The sequence below is a fragment of the Chroicocephalus ridibundus genome, chromosome 11, assembly GCF_963924245.1.
Source record: "Chroicocephalus ridibundus chromosome 11, bChrRid1.1, whole genome shotgun sequence".
NCBI classification, from domain to species: domain Eukaryota; kingdom Metazoa; phylum Chordata; class Aves; order Charadriiformes; family Laridae; genus Chroicocephalus; species Chroicocephalus ridibundus.
In genome coordinates this window covers 11,548,830-11,564,470 of record NC_086294.1, presented here as the reverse complement: position 1 = coordinate 11,564,470, position 15,641 = coordinate 11,548,830, and the positions used below count along the sequence as shown (strand labels likewise).

General features: G+C 49.6%; 1 protein-coding gene across 1 annotated transcript; it reads left to right on the top strand.

Moving 5' to 3' along the window:
* The first annotated feature begins 7,706 nt into the window (after window positions 1-7,706).
* EGR1 (early growth response 1) lies at window positions 7,707-10,766 on the top strand. The gene is made up of 2 exons (XM_063349333.1): window positions 7,707-8,168; window positions 8,461-10,766. The coding sequence occupies exons 1-2, from the start codon at window positions 7,934-7,936 to the stop codon at window positions 9,756-9,758; spliced, it is 1,533 nt and encodes a 510-aa protein (XP_063205403.1). The 5' UTR covers window positions 7,707-7,933; the 3' UTR covers window positions 9,759-10,766.
* The last annotated feature ends 4,875 nt before the right edge of the window (window positions 10,767-15,641 follow it).

The window sequence follows — 15,641 nt, the reverse complement described above, 5'->3', positions numbered from 1 at the left end:
GTTTAACCCCAGCTGGCAACTAGAACCACAGAGCCGCTCGCTCACCCACCACCGAAGGGGCAGGGAGAAGAGGGGGGAAAAAAGGACGACAGGGCGGAAAAAACCCTCCTGTTTTGAGATAGTCATTTTAATAGAAAGAATAACACAGAAGGAAAAATGACGATACTAATAATGACAGAGGTCACTCTCAGCACCCAGTGAACTGGCACCCTCCCGAGCAGTGATCGAGGATTCCTGCCCCCCCAGCTAACCCCTATTTATATACGGAGCAGGAATGGAATGGTATGGGATGCTCTATGCTATGGAATATTCCATCGTTTTGTCTAGGCTTCTATGAGAAGCTGGCATTCCTTTCACAGCAATCACTAGAAAGAAAATTAACTCTTTCCCAGCCGAAACCAGGACAACCAGTCAGGGAAAACGGCGCTCCTTAGCTTTGTCCATGAACCCAAAACTATTCTGTAGCAAGTATATGCAGCTTTTGCAGCGCCTGGGATTACAGCTTGAGACAAATCTGTTTCTTCTCATAACTGCCAGTGCAGTGCATGAGATGTAGCAGCACAACACAGCATAAGTTCTTGGATGTAACCCAAGGACGGTGTGATCAGTCTATGATAACGTCCCTGCCGTCCTTCCTGCGATAGTGCTCCTTGAACAGCCCGCATCTGTGGAGGGGACGATAGCTCAGTAGCGCGAACTGGAGATGGAGAAGGGCAATTGTCTGAAGGTACCAGCTAACGTAAGGAATTGGCCTTTCCAGGCCCACAGACAAAATATAGAAGACGGCGAACTAAACGCCTCCCCTGGGCACAGGACACTAAACGTCAGCTCAAGCAGCATCCCTGGCATTTAATGAGATCCAGTTCCTCAGATAGTAGCGAGATCCTTTGCTGACGTCACAATGCAGTTGTCATGGTTACAAAAGGACCAGCTGCTAAATACAAAGTATCAGAAAGATGAAAGCAGAGAAAATCAATGTCCAAGCAGAAAAGACACAGATTTGGAGGTCAGGGAGAAAGGGAATGGGGATAGCAGCTAGGGAATCAAGCAGGAAATAAAAGCAAGAGGAAAGAAAGTTCAAAGGTAGATATCCAGAGATGGGTGATCCAGGAGCGGATCCTGTGGGAACTTGACATGTTTATGTTTGTAATTAACGACAAGCCTTCAAAGAGAAGTCTGGAAACAATATTCCCCAGCAAAAGTCCCTTTTGGCTTATTCTCTTTGAAGCTTTGCACGTCATGTCCCAGGGCAGAATGAACTGTGGAAGAGGAGGGTATGTTCTGATACCGAAAGGTGGACGGTGGCCTTTTCCCCCCCAGGGTAATCCAGCTAGTGTCACGGGTGAAAAGGAGAGCTCAGTATGTGACGTGGGGAAGGAAATTTGCACAGAGCACTCCCAGCTGTGCGCTCTCTCCTGTTGTCGATGTTTTGGCCAAGGTTCGTTTGAAATAGCTCTTTTACAAGCCGTAGCCTCTATGTGCTGTGCCCTGGTTTTGAGGAGGTAAAAATGTAGATGGCCTTTTTTTGTTAAGTTGGTGAAAGCTAATTCAACCTTTTGTTCCGATAAAAAGTAATGAAAAGCGTATCTGAGATAATAAAGTGAGCCTGATAGCCTGATGTGAATTAATATCATAGTGATTCCCTGAGCAACTGGGTTGGGATCTTCAATTAATTCCTGCAGCAGGATGGGAAATCAGGTTTCCATGGATACTGAGCCAGAAGCAGCACCGACACTCGCAGGAAATGCAAGCTTAGTTTCGCTGCAGCTTGTTTCCTAAGGAGGGTTCTCTCTCTTTCTCTCCCCCCCTCACTCCCCCCCACCCCCCAGCGCTCTCTATTCTGTATTTTTAAAGGAAAAGAGGAAAATGGACATTTGAAGAATGGGTGGAGAAAAAAAATACTGCTCCCTTACCTAGAAAATTGTGTACAAGAAATGCAAGGGATTTGCACCGTTTTAAGCTGCAATTAGGAATAAAACAAAGTGTATTAAAACTAGGGGAGGAAAATGGCTGTACCCACTGAGCTTATGACAGCCGCTGAGGATGACAGCAAGGCCTCTGGAAGGACAGATTTATAACCGCGGACGTAGTAAAAGCACAGTTACCTACTCTAGCGCAGGGCTGGAGGTGGTTTCAACATAGCTGGTGTTCACCCAGGTGACTGCAGCAATGTGCATATTAACACCCATGAAAGCAAACCAGAAAAAAAAAAAGTGTTATATCTGCCGATTAAAATACAAAAAAGGAAAAATTGTAGTTCTTGCCCAGAAGTTAACTGCCAGACACAGTGATGGGTAGTGGACTCTCATTAAAAGCATGTAAGATATGTGAAAGGAAGAAAGACATTTGGCAATTCTGTGCATTTTTAAATCTCTCTTGATTTTGATCTCTTTCGATGTAGCACTGTATTTTTAATTGCTATAGAATAGAAATTTGGGAAAACTCACCACCTTGTTTACTCCATGTACCAGTCCATCGAATACAGAATGAGCACTGATAACATCCAGGAAGAATGGCAGTAAACTGGGAATGTTTCTGAACAATATAGACATTGCATTCAGTTAATCTTTATAGTGCAGCGCATATTCATGTATAAAGTTTGCATTTCTTCTGTAAGTCCTGGATAAAGATCTCTGGCCACTGGTACACACAGGGTCTGATTACAGAATCACAACAGTCTGCCCAATCTGGCTTTGAAATCAATGCTCGGCTTTTTTTCTTTTTGCTTTATTGTTTTTTCCTCATTAAGTCAAGAGCCAGAGACTTTCTTTCATCCAGAAAGTAACTGTAATGTCTCTGAAAGTAAGCTGTTTATAGTTGTACCGAGTAATAAAATCCCTATGGTCTTTTCTTCCATGTGAATATGCGTCCAGGGTACTACAGTACAGATGTTGATGGTCTTGCTAGCCTCAGTCTTCTTTGGCAAGACAATATCGGCTTATAATTTATATTTCCTCCCCTCCTTCACCAATGAAATGTCAATCTTATGTCAGAAGCCTTCTTTAGCTTTAGTACGCTGAGTCTGCCTGGCATCTTAAACAACCCCTAATCTCCACAGGTACATACACATACAGTAGATGGCATCAGTGATTTTTCTCCTTGAAGAAGAATGTGAACACGTGGAATTATTACTACTGGAGGAGGAAAATGAGCGCTTGTGTCACAGCAGCACTGAGATCCCAGCACTGGTAGGGGCATCTGTCGTCTTTGTTCATGGATAACACCCGTTGGATGCTCACAATTGTTATCTGCTTTGCCTTTCTTCCACTACTTAGCACTACCTTTCTAATACCTCTCATGTAATAATTCTGCAGGGACAGTAGAGGACAGCCTTATATATGGTTAATCGTCTTACTCATCCTCATACCATAGGAGACCTAATGCCATTTGTCACAGGGCTAACAGTGAACCAAGGTAAGCGTTGTCTCTTAGCAACCGCAGCCAAATTATCTAAATGGGAGATGAGAGTTCACCAGAGCAGAGGTACTCTTAGGCACGAGGGAAAATCATACCATCATAGGTGTTTAAATACTTCTAGTGTATAGCAACTCTTTTTTGCAATGACACAACCTCTACAGGCTTTTGAGGTCTATTAAGTCATGCATCCAAATAAACTATTTTTTAAAGGATTTGTTTAAAACAGAGCATGAAAGCCTGAGAGGAAAAGCCCCATCTGCCTTAGATTTCTGGGGAAAATCAGCGACGTCAGCTTTCTGCTCATCTATCACGTCTGAGATCAAGAAAAAAAAAAAAACACAAACAAGCAACCTGATTCTTACACAACCCATGCTCTATTTAATTTTTGTAGACTGTGCTCAGCTCCTGAAATACTCACAGGGAAGAGTTCCCTCCTGTGGTTAGACAACACGGCTACAAATGAGGAGTGGGACGCGTCTCAGGCCTGGCGCAGAACCAAGGGTCACGTACCCGAATGGGGTAAGAATTTTGCAGCAAACACGGGGACATCCATCTCAGTCGTTAGAGCAAAGCCATGCATTCTAAAAAGCGATGATAAAAATCTGTTTCTCGCTCCTCATGGGACTGAAAAGGCTGCTTGAATTTAAGTGTTTTTTTCATTTCAAATTATGAGTGCTTTTGTATTCCTTCCCCCTGTGTCCCCATCTAAAAGCGATAGACTTTTATTGTAATGAACATACCTGCACAGAAAGAAAAATCAATGATAAGTAAGTTTACGATATCTGTAGAATATCCTACAGCACAATACATAAAAATGTCACCGCATTTTAAATCAGAGAGCTTGGTTCTGGTGGGGGGGAGAGGGAAGAAACAACTCTACAGAGTTCCTTGAAAAAGCTGGAATGCCCCCTCTTGTTTCTAACTCTTCAGGCTTACAGAATAATACAACATAATAAATAGAGAATGATAAAATTAGAGATAATAAAACTTTTTAAAGGGATATCTACCTAAACTTGTTTTACAGTCTGGAATATTAAAAACAGTACCCAGGGGAAATAGAAGAGGGAACAGAATGAGGTAATTGAAGTATTGAAGAATGAGGTAATTTGAACAATTAGTGAGAGACCTAGAGAAATTATGATTGCTGCTGTTATTATTACACATCCAGGCAAAACCGACATCTCCGAAAGAAAATTACTGAATTTTTGCCAGAAGTCGTTGGGCATTCAAGACACATGGAAACTGTTTGTGGATAAAGTGCACCTAATTAAAAAAAAATATATATTAGTACACTAGACAAATTACAAAGATAGGAAAGCTGGTTAACTTTTCTTGCATTGAGTTGAACTCAGTTATATCCAGTGCCACAGTAACAGCGACCACTGTACTTTTAGTCACAGTACAGTTTGGCAAGACCTGGAAGTAAGCTGCGTAGCATAGCAGCAGTGATAAAAAATTACTGAGGGGCAAAGCTGTGGTTGTGCAGAAACGTATTTTGTAAAGGCACCGCGATGTTTTCACTAGCACAATAACAACACAAACTAACAACAAATTTGTTTGAATGAAAAAAAACAGTTAAAAAACTTAAACATTTAAACTTACACTGGAGCTGAATATAAAATAGTTTGTACCAGCTTCTACTAAGAAAGCAAGCAAAAGAAAGCCCAGGATTCATTCTCAGCCGATTTTTAACCATCAAAAAGATTACATACGGGTGCAGAAAAAAATACGCAGATCTTTCTGTAGTTATCTGAGAGACACATCTACAGAGAAGGGTCCAGCTCTATTCAGGGCGGGTATATAAATGAGGTAGGATGAATGGGCTTCTGCAAGGCCTGCCTTGCTCCCCTGACAGTAGTGAGAACCTCCAATACTGACTCACTCAAAATGCCTAATTTTCAGCCAGAGAAACTCAGATCACGTGACACCCCCCCCCATGCACTTTCTGTTCACCTCCTAGTAGAATAAATAAACAAGATTTTTTTTGGCTTTTTTTCCTCACAGTCAGGCACAAGATGAAATTCCTTAATAATAGAACTGACTAAGAACAGCTATCTACTGAACTGTAATTTTCTTCCTAATTCCAGTTCTGTATACCACTTTTAATGGAAGTGGTCCTCCTGTATTTTAAGAATGCTAAGCTCACAAGTACCACTCATTCAGGAAGAGCGATGTAGATAAAAGAGCTGGATCCCAAAGTGTTCAGCCTATCAAAGAAAATAAGTGCTACCAGTTACTTGCCCTAGCATGGCTGGTAACTGATGCGAATGGTCGTGAATGCTTGCAGATTAGCGTGGTCCGCAGCAGTGGGCAAGGTAACGGCAGCATGCAAGGTCTACCACAGCGAACTATGTCAAACAAACAAAAAGGAATAAATTGTTCTTTAATTTCATAGCTGTAGCGCATGGAAATCTGTGTAATTGCAGACAGGTACAGCTCCGACCTGAACATGGGGCTGCACCGCTGGGGGTGCCAGGCAGCATATTGCAAAGGGCATTTGGCTGGAGGTAGCGCTTGTAGACAGAAAGGTCGCGGCTCCTTTGGTCTTTCTGCTACCTCTGCAGCTGGTATTATCATTGAGCCCAACTCAGGTCTCGTGCTGCCAGTACTTAAAACTACTAAAATTTAAAGGTGTAACTGTTTGTTTGTTTGTTTGGAGATAAAAGCTAATGGACTGCATAGGTGAATGGCCTTGTGACAAGGGGAGACCAGTAACATACCTCCACGGCTACTTAGGGGCCATCACCTGATTACAGTTGGTATGAGCAAGCAGGAGTCAGCTCCATTCGGTATTACGAGTGGAGTCTCAAAAACCAGGAACAGCTTCCTGGCACTACAGAAAATATTTTGTAAAATTTAAGGGGAAGGCAAAGTTGCGATGAAGAAAAGTGAACGAAAATTAAAAGTTATTTGAAAAACGGTTACCAGATAGCAAAAAAAAAAAAAAAGCAATCGGTTATATAAAAGGACTACTGTTAGCTAAAAGCCGCCGGGGCGAGCCCGCATCGGGCCCGCCGGAGCCCCCGCTCCCGGCGCCGCCCCCCGCACTGCGGGGAAGCCCTCGCCGCCGCCGCGCACGCGCACTGCGGCCGCACTGCGTCGCCGGTGCCGCCTTGGCCCGGCGCCAGGGGAGCCCCGCGCCGGCGGCGGGGCCGCCTGGGCGGGGCGGGGCGGCGGCCGCCTCGAGCGCCTATTTATAGGGCGGGAGGCTCCCCCCGGCCCGCGGAGCGCTCTCCCGCCACTCGGCGCGTGCCGCCTGGGGCGGAGAGCGGGGCTGCCGGCCCCTCCGCGCGCAGCCGCCGGTTCCGTGCGGAGCCGGCGCTCGGCAGCGACCCGCGTCCGCGGGGAGGGCAGGCGGGAAGGCGCCGCGCCGAGGGACGGCCCTCGCGGCGCCAGAGCAGGGTCCCGAGCGCCGCCGCTTGCCGTTGCGTCCAAGTCGATGGCGGCTGCGGCCGTGCGGTTCCCGGGGCTCTGGTTTGAGCAGTGCCTCGTTCTCCGCTGCGTGACGGGGACGCGCGGAGCCCTCTCGGCGGGAGCGGGCGGGGCAGGGCGCTCCCGGCAGGCCCCTAGAGTCCCCGAGATTCCCCTTCTCCGAGAGCGGGCAGCCGCCGCCCGAGGCGCGCTGCGGGCTCCCGGAGAACTCCCCCGCACCGAGCCCGCCGTGCGGGCGGCCCCTCCGCGGACACGGGGGGGAGGCGAGTAGGACGAGCCGACCGAACGGGTGCGGGGGGGGGGCGGGGAGCGGGAGCGCTGCCCGCGGAGGCGTGGGAGTCTGCCGGGCGCTCCCCGAGCCCCCCGTGCCGCCTGCCCGGCCAGCAGCCGCGCGCTCCCGCGGCCCGGGGGCGGGCGGGCGCGCGGCCCGGCGGCAACCTGGCTCTCGCGCCCGGGCTCCCCGCGCCCCCCCCTGCCCGGGGCCGGAATCACCATATAAGGATCGGGAAGCCTCCGCCGGAACCGAGACTTATATGGTCGTTTCCTAATATGGAAAGTGCGGCGGGGGCTTCCGGCGGGCTGGCGGGGCGGGCGGGGGCCGGGGCACCCCGCGCCCCGGGGCCCGCGGCGCTGCGGCGGCGCTGCGGCGGCGCTGCCCAGGGCCGGGGGCAGGCCCGCAGCGGGCGCGGGGCTCCCGGCGCGGGGCGGGCAGGGCCCCCGCGGCCCGGCTTTCCCCGGTGCCAAGCGCTGACGCCAGGCGGGGTCCTCCAGCCCGCATCCATATAAGGGCTTCCTGCTTTCCATATATGGCCATGTACGTCAGGGCCGGGGCGGGCTGCGGCCGGTGGGACCCGATATATAGGGGCGGCTCCGGGGCGGGCGGGGAGCCGAGCGCTTCCAGCGGGCAGAGCCAAGGGGACCCCCGGGCGGGCGGGCGGGGAGCCGAGCGCTTCCAGCGGGCAGCGCCGGGGCGACCGCGGCGCGGGGCACGCAGCAGGCGACGGCCGCCTCGCAGCAGCCGGCCCGTCCGCGGGGCCCGCGGCGGCGGCGCCACCATCCGTCAGAGCCCCAGCCCGGCGCCCTCATGGCCGCGGCCAAGGCAGAGATGCAGCTCCTGCCCCCGCTGCAGATCTCCGACCCCTTCGGCGCCTTCCCGCACTCGCCCCCCGCCGTGGACACTCACTATCCCAAGCTGGAGGAGATGATGCTGCTCAGCGGCGGGGGCCCGCAGTTCCTTGCCCCCCCCGGGGCGCCCGAGAGCGCGGGCTTCGGCGCCGCCGGCGAGCCCGGGGAGCAGCACTTCGAGCACCTGGCGGCAGGTAAGGGCGCTGGCCTAGCCCGGGCGGGCGGGGAGTCCCGGTCCGCCGCGGGGGCTCCGCGCTGCAGCGGCGTCGCTCTCCCGGCGGTGGCGCGGGGGGATTCTCCCGCCTGCGTCAGCGGCTCCGGGCCGGCTGCCGCTGGAGAGCTGCCAGCGGCGCTGCGATACGTTACGCTCAATTATTAATTAACTAGAAGGAAGGATCTGGGGCTGCACTGTGTGGGGATGGCTCGCAAAGCGCTGGCAGCAGCTGCAGTGGCTGCTGGAAGTAATTGCCGTTCCTCTCTTTTCAGACACTTTTCCCGAGATCTCCCTGAACAACGAGAAAACCCTGCCAGAAACCAGCTATCCCAACCAAACGACACGACTGCCACCGATAACCTACACGGGGCGCTTCTCCCTCGAGCCGGCCCCCAACAGTGGCAACACCTTATGGCCAGAGCCCCTCTTCAGCCTCGTCAGTGGGCTGGTGGGCATGGCTAATGCACCTCCCACCTCTACACCTTCTTCGTCGTCACCGTCCTCCTCCTCGCAGAGCCCCCCTCTGAGCTGTTCTGTCCAAGCCAGCGAGAACAGCCCAATTTATTCAGCTGCACCAACTTTTCCCAATTCCAACTCTGACATTTTCCCTGAAGCACAGACCCAGTCCTTTCCCAACCCCTCTGGAGCCCCCATCCAGTACCCACCTCCAGCTTATCCGACTGCTAAAACCAACTTTCAGGTGCCAATGATCCCGGATTACCTGTTCCCTCAGCAACAGGGTGAGCTCAGTCTTGTTCCGGCTGATCAGAAGCCCTTCCCCGCCCTTGAGACCAGAGCACAGCAGCCTTCCCTCACGCCGCTCTCCACTATTAAGGCATTTGCTACTCAGACTGGCTCTCAGGAGCTGAAGACCCTCAACAATAACTATCAGTCCCAGCTAATCAAGCCGAGCAGGATGAGGAAATACCCAAACCGTCCCAGCAAGACCCCTCCTCATGAGCGACCCTATGCCTGCCCAGTGGAATCCTGTGACCGGAGGTTTTCACGGTCCGATGAGCTAACACGGCACATTCGCATCCACACGGGACAGAAACCTTTCCAGTGCCGCATTTGCATGCGGAACTTCAGCAGGAGCGACCACTTGACTACGCACATCCGCACCCACACAGGAGAGAAGCCATTTGCCTGTGACATTTGTGGCAGAAAGTTTGCCAGAAGTGATGAGAGGAAGAGACACACTAAAATCCACCTTAGGCAGAAGGACAAGAAAGTGGAAAAGGCAGCTCCGGTCTCAACTGCTTCCCCGGTTCCTGCCTACTCATCCTCTGTGACGACATCCTACCCTTCCTCCATCGCCACTACTTACCCCTCACCTGTGCGCACAGTGTATTCCTCCCCTGCTCCCTCTTCCTATCCCTCCCCTGCACACACCACGTTCCCATCTCCTTCTATAGCAACCACTTACCCCTCTGGCACCGCCACTTTTCAGACCCAAGTGGCCACCTCCTTCTCATCTCCAGGGGTCACCAACAATTTCAGCTCACAGGTGACCTCAGCACTTTCAGACATGACGTCAGCCTTTTCTCCAAGGACAATTGAGATTTGCTGAGATTACCTTCTGGAACAGGAGAATTCACCTTTTCCATTGGTACTATCAGACACGGAGTCTCCAATGACTCCCCCAACACCATACGTTGCAAGGCTATTTAACTTTTCTTTAAACTTCAGCTGCCTGAAACAACTGCCGTTTTGAGTTTTCCACCTCTGTTGAATGACTTAATTTGCATGGACTGTGGCTCTAAGTTCAGTATAACTTTCCCCGTAAACAATAGTCTTTTATTAGGAAGAAAGGACTTTTGATTAAGTATGTAGCTGATGTAAATTGTACATGTGCCATGGTTTTGCTTTCCTTTAGGTACTATTGATGTGAAAAATCTTTGCATATCCATATTGTATTATTTGGAGTTTGCAGGGCCATATTTTGTAAATGTTAATTCTATTTCAGTGACAATGCTGTAATGAGTTTCAAACTTCCTTGGGAACAGCACTTACTGTATTTGAGCATGTTAGAGTGATGCTATGTAAATATCACCTGATGAGACACTCACATGTGGCAGAAGTTTTGTTTTTAAAGTTACAAGTCTTGGTGCCTTTTTGTGAAGCCTTGCTGACATCATGCATTTGTGTGAATGGATGCTTTGCATCTTGCCTTAAAGTGAAAGGGATGTTACTCAAAGAATGTAAGGGAGAGCAGGGAATGGGTGGGGAGCACGAGAAAGCCCTGGGGGATGGAATGTAAGCAAAAAACACAAAAAACAACAAACCCCACACCTCTCAAAGTCTATTTTTGTTACAAAAATGTAAATTTATATATATATATATATATATATTCAGGAGTTGGAATGTTGTAGTTACCTACTGAGTAGGCAGCAATTTTTGTATGTTATGAACATGCGGTTCATTATTTTGTGGTTTATTTTTACTTTGTAATCGTGTTTGTTAAAATGAAAGTGACTGTTTGGCTTCTAAACACATCGAATGCGCTTTCCTGCCAATGGGATATTTGGTGTACAATACCCTTCAGAAAAAAATAAATAAAATATCAAATCGTGCAGAATTCCACATTTTCCTTCAAGTTGCTACATAGGAAGACTGTGCTGCAGCAACCCTGACTCCTTGAATGTCTGGGAAGTAATAAGTGCTGCTTGTCTCCTGGAGAAATACCCACTTAAAGAAAGGAGGGGAGACTGATCACTTGTAAGTCCAGTTGTTCACAAAGACACGGATGGAGTGCACGCGTCCTCGCAGTAGGTGCATCAACCTGCTCTTTTGAAGTAGCCATGATTCCTGTTTTCTGGCTTCTCCAGAAGCCTGTGAGCTAATCTTAGGAAGACAGACAATCTCCCCAGTGTTGAAAATAAGGTTTGAAGACTAGAATCTCAACTGGGTTGTTCATAGATAGTCAGAAATCTTACTGGATGGCAAGAAAATAGAACAGTTTCTAGGCTGGAAATACAGTAAGGTCGGCCCAAATGCCTGGTTGATGGGAGGTATTCCTGCTCAGCTGGGGGGCTGTCAGAGATTCCTCCTTGGCACAACACAGGGATTTAAGTGTGTGGGCCTGACGGCTTTTGGTACAGATGTTTTGGCATTTGCAGGAGGAAAGCACTTCCTTGCATGGTGGTTCCAATACGTTTTGGGGGTATGTGAACTCTCTGCAGAGCAAATTCGGAAGAGTTTTGCATCCATGAGAACTGGTGGTGCAGGTACAGAAGAGGGTTCTGGTGTCAGTCCTTTCAGATGGGCTCTCTACAAATCACTAATGTTTAGAGTTGTGAGGAGCTGGGATGCGGACATAGGCCTCGATGAATGCGCACTCAGCACAGTGCAAACTGGCAAGCGCTAGGGCATGCTGTGCCTGAGAGAGACTGCTTGCCAAAGTCAACCCCACTGGCTAAGAAGGGTAATCTGCTGAAGCCCCTGGGCTAGTCCTTCTTCTTGGGGTGCATCCCACCCCTGGAAAATGGCAGCAATTCTGGAGGATACCGAAGAGCTGAGCAGTTGGTAAATCCCAGCCTGTCATCTCTCAGGCAGGACTGTCCTCAGTGGGTTGGGACACGCTGTGGGGAAGGGCCTGTGCTGCTTTGTCTCTGCTGGTTTGCGCCTGCAGCGCCAGGTGCGGTCTGCAAGCTGCTAACGGTGGCTTCACAGCTGTCCCTCATGGGCCTATTCAAAGAAAAGCACTAGCTCATTTCAACCCAAGGGGCTCCAGCCTCTGGCCAAGGCAAATGGACTGGACAAGCTGAATATTTGGCTTCACGCTGTTTGAGCGCATAACCTATGTCAGAAGACACAAAAATCAACTTATGGGAGACGAGACAATGAAGAAGGGCCTTCAGCTGTGATGTTTCAAAGGAGGAAGAAAATAACACTATGTAAAACTAACCATTTTTTCCCCCCCACCTCCAGGTCCTGAAGGCAACAGCAAAATAAACAGAAAGCATTGACTGTCTGTTTGCTGTTGGTCTGAAGAACAGATCTCCGACTCTGAAGTTTGCTCCCAGTCTAACTGGGCGGATCAGCGGGTCTCCCGGAGGCTGTTCCCAGGGAAACATCCCCACCGGCCGGGGAAACCCCTCGCCTTCTGCGCAGGCGAGGCCGCGGGGGAGAAAGGAGGCGAAGGCTGCTCGCTTCTCCGGGCACTGCCAGAGGATCCCACCGCCCGCGCTGACCCCCGGCTGCCTGTGAGCTTAAGACCCCCGTCAGAGGCGGCGGGGAGGGCCGCGGGCCGGGCGCTGGACGCGCGGCGGCGGGCGGACACCGCCCCCCCCCCCGGGAGCGGCCTAGGCCGAGCGGAAACGCCGCTCCCGCGGCGGCCGGAACCGCGCCGACCATATTTGGCGTTTCCTCCGCGCCTTGTATGGCACTTCCGAGGCCCAAAAAAGGCGTTTCCTGCTCACGCGCTGCCGGGAGCCTGCCGCGGAGCCGCCCCCCTCCGCTCCCCGGGCCGCCCCGGCTGCCCCTCGCGGTGGCCCCGCATTGGCCGGGCGGCCGCGGGCGAGGGAAGGCCGTGCCCCGTCCAGGGCCAGCGGCGGGCCTGGGGCCTGCCGAGCAGCCGCTCGGTGCCCTCCCGGGGGTCGGCGGAGGGCAGGCAAGCCTGAGCCTTCCCTCGCCGCCGCTGCGGGTTCTGCCGTAGGGGCCGAGTCGCGTTGCCTCCGCGGCTCCGAAATAGGTAGGATGGTAGTTCAGCCGGGGGAGCGCTGGGTGGGCCGGGGCTCTCGTCTGCCCCGGCTTTTCCTCTGTGGAGCCTTCCCATAAGATGCGGCCCCCCTGGGGAAGCGTGCCTAGGTGGCTGGTTTGTGCTTTGGTTGCGCTAGGAACACTGAGTCTTCGTTTTCCTTTCCTTTAGAAATAAGGAGATAAAGATGAGCTCGGGCATACTTAAAGAGCCTAGTATTCCCTGCGATGTGCTGTGTGACCTGTTGCATTGTGTCCTCTTGTGTTCTGGAAATGCTACTGGGAATCCATATAAAACCAGTGAAATACGTCCGTTAAAGCTATTTCTGTTGCAACTGTGAATTGCTCTTACCAAGTAGGTCGTGGGCCCTGGCTGACTGAAGAGACGAAACTTAAGAAGGAGGATAGAGAGCTGAGGCAGAGAAGACTTTAGAGTGAGGAGGTATGTGGTAATGGGCTTTCTTTTCTCTGGGGCTTTCACTGCTGCCTGTCTGGACCACAGGAGCTGGTTTTTGTGCATCTGAGCAAGACCTTGACTAATCCCAAGAGAGATAACGTTGTAGACTCTGAACTGGCAGCTGGGGACTGAGGGTGGTCTGAGCTGCAGTAGATGCCCTTAGAAGAGCTGCCCCCAACCACGCTCTCGCCATCGTCGAGTTTGACTAAAGCCGGGTGGAGTGGTTGAAGGCTGGCTCATGGAGAATGTCTTTGGCCCCTTATAAAACGAACTGTTAAACTTGGGCTAGGGTATTTGTTGATTGTTTTGGCATAAGTGGCTGTTCCTTTCAAAACTGTTCTATTTGTGGCTGAGTAGACTAGAATTCTCAAAAGTTATGAGTGGAGGTGATATATTTATGAAGAGGGCTTGACTGTATGACTCTTAAGCTAAACATTCCATGTTTTTACCCGTGTACATGATCTGACCGTAGCCCTAATAAGTACGAGTTAGACCTAGAAGGAAGGTTATGTATTTTGAAGTGCATTGAAACTCTAGGATGAAATATGAGCTATAGGTAATGAATAAGAACTTTTAAAATAGTTAAGTTGTTCTGATATAATCAAAGTGGCTTTTGTTTTAAAAATCTAGCCTTGGCTGACAGACTTTAATGATTTATGGTCTTGACTTGGTTAATGAAACTCTCTCCTTTTAAATAATAAGAGGCTGATGCTTATACATAGTGTCTAGCGCTTTGAAGGCTTAAATTTCTAATCATTCTTTGGCACTGCCATAATGAAAATGATGGATGGTTAGGCAGAAGTATTTTCAACATGCCCATTTTGCTTCTTTAACTACAAAAAGCATTATTAAAGCATGCTTCCTGAACTTTTTTTTAAATAAGCATATAGGCTTATCTTTTTGTTTTGTCAGTTTTTCATACTACTTTTTTGTATCTGCAAACACAAATGATGATACACAACGACGCTACCAGTAAAAATGTCAATAGCTAAAAGTTCTGCTATACAGCATCCTCTGTAAGGTTGGCCTGATTTCCGTTACCCCAACTACTATGACAGTGGGCTTCCCCTGTAACAATAGAACTGTTGATGACAAATAGACTCGCACACATCAGAGTTGGAGGGACAGGGAGACAGAAGTTTTTGATCTTTAAAAGGTGGTGAACACCTTCAGCCTTTTTGTGAAGATGCAGCTAAAACTTCTAAGCTGACGGTACATCACTTCCTGTCTGGTGGTGGCTGTTCTTCAATCTGACAAGTTTAGTTGTGGAAGCTCTTGAAAACATACTACGTTATGAACATCTAAAATGTGTTTGTCCCAGTTGCTGCGCTCTTTTGACTGGAAAGCTGTGGGTAGCCCTCGGCTTACCTACCTGAATGTGCCCAGGTGCGTCCTACAGTGAGCTGCCTGGTGCCTTTCGACATGTGCCATTCTGTGGGCTAAGACTGCGAACCGGAACTATGCGTCCAGGTTTGTCTACACATACAGCAATTATAGACACAGCAGCCTTAGGGAACCCTCAAAATACTTTAAACATGCCTTAGTAGAACCTAAATGTGAGTAAAAGAAGCATGATTAAGTCCTAGAAAACAAATGCTCTGGAGTGAAGGAATTTGAAGGAATTTTAATAGTTTTGACTATGTTTGTCTTTGTTATACCTGAAAGAATACTGGAGGATAAGGAAATGAAGGGACAGACTTGATGAGTAAATTGTATTACAAATTTCCTAGAACAAAATATCAACAGTGGTTCTTAGAATGCTGTCTAAAACGTTTCTTCATAATTAGCTGGAGAACTGGACTTGGAAATATCTTTACATGTCGTTGGAAATCTGACCCAATGTTGAAGGAGACGTAAAGCAGCATCATTTTGATCTGACGATACTTGTGATTAAAGGTCTTGGCCATGATTCTTAACTTCTGTTTGTGTAAATAAGCTTGAGAATTGTAAGAAACTGCAGATGAATTCAAATGAACTGGAAAGCAGCAGCGAGGCATTGAATTTAATGGCAGAAGCTACATAACACTTCAGTTCAAAATATTCTGTAATGCAACTCCGGTGAAGGAAATTTTTGGCACAGGAACTTTTACAAGTTTGTCTGAAAGAAAATGGGTGCAAAAATAATTTTTAGTGCCCTTGTTTTGTTTTGACCATCAGTTGGCTTTATGAACTCTCTGGTAGTCTCCCAGTCCCCAATGCGGCTGAGAAAGGAATAATTGGTTCTCCTTCTGTCCGCAAGTTGTTTTCCCCAAGCCTTATTTCTGGCCTGCCGTATTGTGTTTTAATATGACAGTCTGC